The sequence below is a fragment of the Panthera leo genome, chromosome D1, assembly GCF_018350215.1.
Source record: "Panthera leo isolate Ple1 chromosome D1, P.leo_Ple1_pat1.1, whole genome shotgun sequence".
Lineage (NCBI taxonomy): Eukaryota > Metazoa > Chordata > Mammalia > Carnivora > Felidae > Panthera > Panthera leo.
In genome coordinates this window covers 62,427,622-62,428,839 of record NC_056688.1, presented here as the reverse complement: position 1 = coordinate 62,428,839, position 1,218 = coordinate 62,427,622, and the positions used below count along the sequence as shown (strand labels likewise).

The window sequence follows — 1,218 nt, the reverse complement described above, 5'->3', positions numbered from 1 at the left end:
TTACTTTCTGTTCTCTCTTGCCCTCTTCAGTAATTTCCTAATCCCCTCTTTAATCTCCTGAGTTCGTACCCCATAGACAATGGGGTTGAGAGCTGCAGGAATTACATGGTGTAACACATTAAGTAAGACAGGGATATCAGGGGAAATTTTTTTCTTGGCAATGTGGGTAAAAACAAAAACCAGCAGGATGGTGCTGAAGAAGAGGATGAGGATGAAGTGAGAGCCACAAGTGCTCAGAGCTTTGGCAGCTGCCCCTTTTGTCTTAAGTCTAAGAACGGCTCGTAGGATGAAGGCATAGGAGAAGATGATGAGGGTCAGGTCAGAGCCCAGAAGAGTCCAGGCCATGATTAACTGGAAAATTCTGTTAAGGGCAATATTATCACAGGAGAGCTTGGACACAGAGAGATTAGCACAGATACAATTATCAATTATATTTTTTCCGCAATAATGGAGCCGGGCAGAGAGGATGGGAATGAATATAGTAAGAAGTGCATTTCTGGCCAAAGTAAAAATGGCAGCTTTGGCTACGAAATGGTCAGTGATGATGGATGGGTACCTCAGTGGGTGGCAGATGGCTACATAGCGGTCATAGGCCATGACCATGAATGTGCAGGACTCCATGCCAAGGAAACAATTCATGATGTACATCTGGAGGAAGCAGGCATAGAAGCTGATGGACTTGAGGTCAAACCAGAAGATGGCCAGGACCTTGGGGATGACAGTGAGGCAGAGCACGATATCCAATAGTGACAGGAAACTGAGCAGGTAATACATGGGTTCATGCAGAGAGGCTTCCAGCCAGATGGTGATCAGGAGAACACTATTGGCTCCGATGGCCAGGAGAAAGAGGAGGCTGAGTGGCAGGGACAACCAGAGCTTCCAGCTGGGGAACCTGGCAAAACAATTCAGGAGGAAGTCTGAAACCTGAACGGAGATGGTGCCATTTTGATGTGCTGTCATATTTTGTCATATATTTCTACAGCTTTCTTTTAGTGACCTATAAAATTAGGATAAACATTAGCTACTGACTTAAGACACATGAATTTAGAACAATTTGCTTCATCTAGGTGAAACTTGTGATTCCTAGCAGGTCATACAGATCCATTTGATATCATCTGTACATCCTTTGTGGTATGTTACTCAGAAAATTCTAGTACTAAACAATAGATGACTGTGATAATATGGTTCATTTATACGTGTTTGATTTTTTCTTTAAAA

General features: G+C 43.2%; 1 protein-coding gene across 1 annotated transcript; it reads right to left on the bottom strand.

Moving 5' to 3' along the window:
* Positions 1-960, bottom strand: LOC122200357 (olfactory receptor 56A3-like). Its single transcript, XM_042905910.1, has one exon. The coding sequence runs from the start codon at positions 958-960 to the stop codon at positions 1-3; it is 960 nt and encodes a 319-aa protein (XP_042761844.1).
* Between the last annotated feature and the right edge of the window lie 258 nt (positions 961-1,218).

What these genes read in the sequence shown, in the direction of transcription:
- LOC122200357 (XM_042905910.1), bottom strand. Translation starts at nt 960, where the DNA reads ATGACAGCACATCAAAATGGCACCATCTCCGTTCAGGTTTCAGACTTC.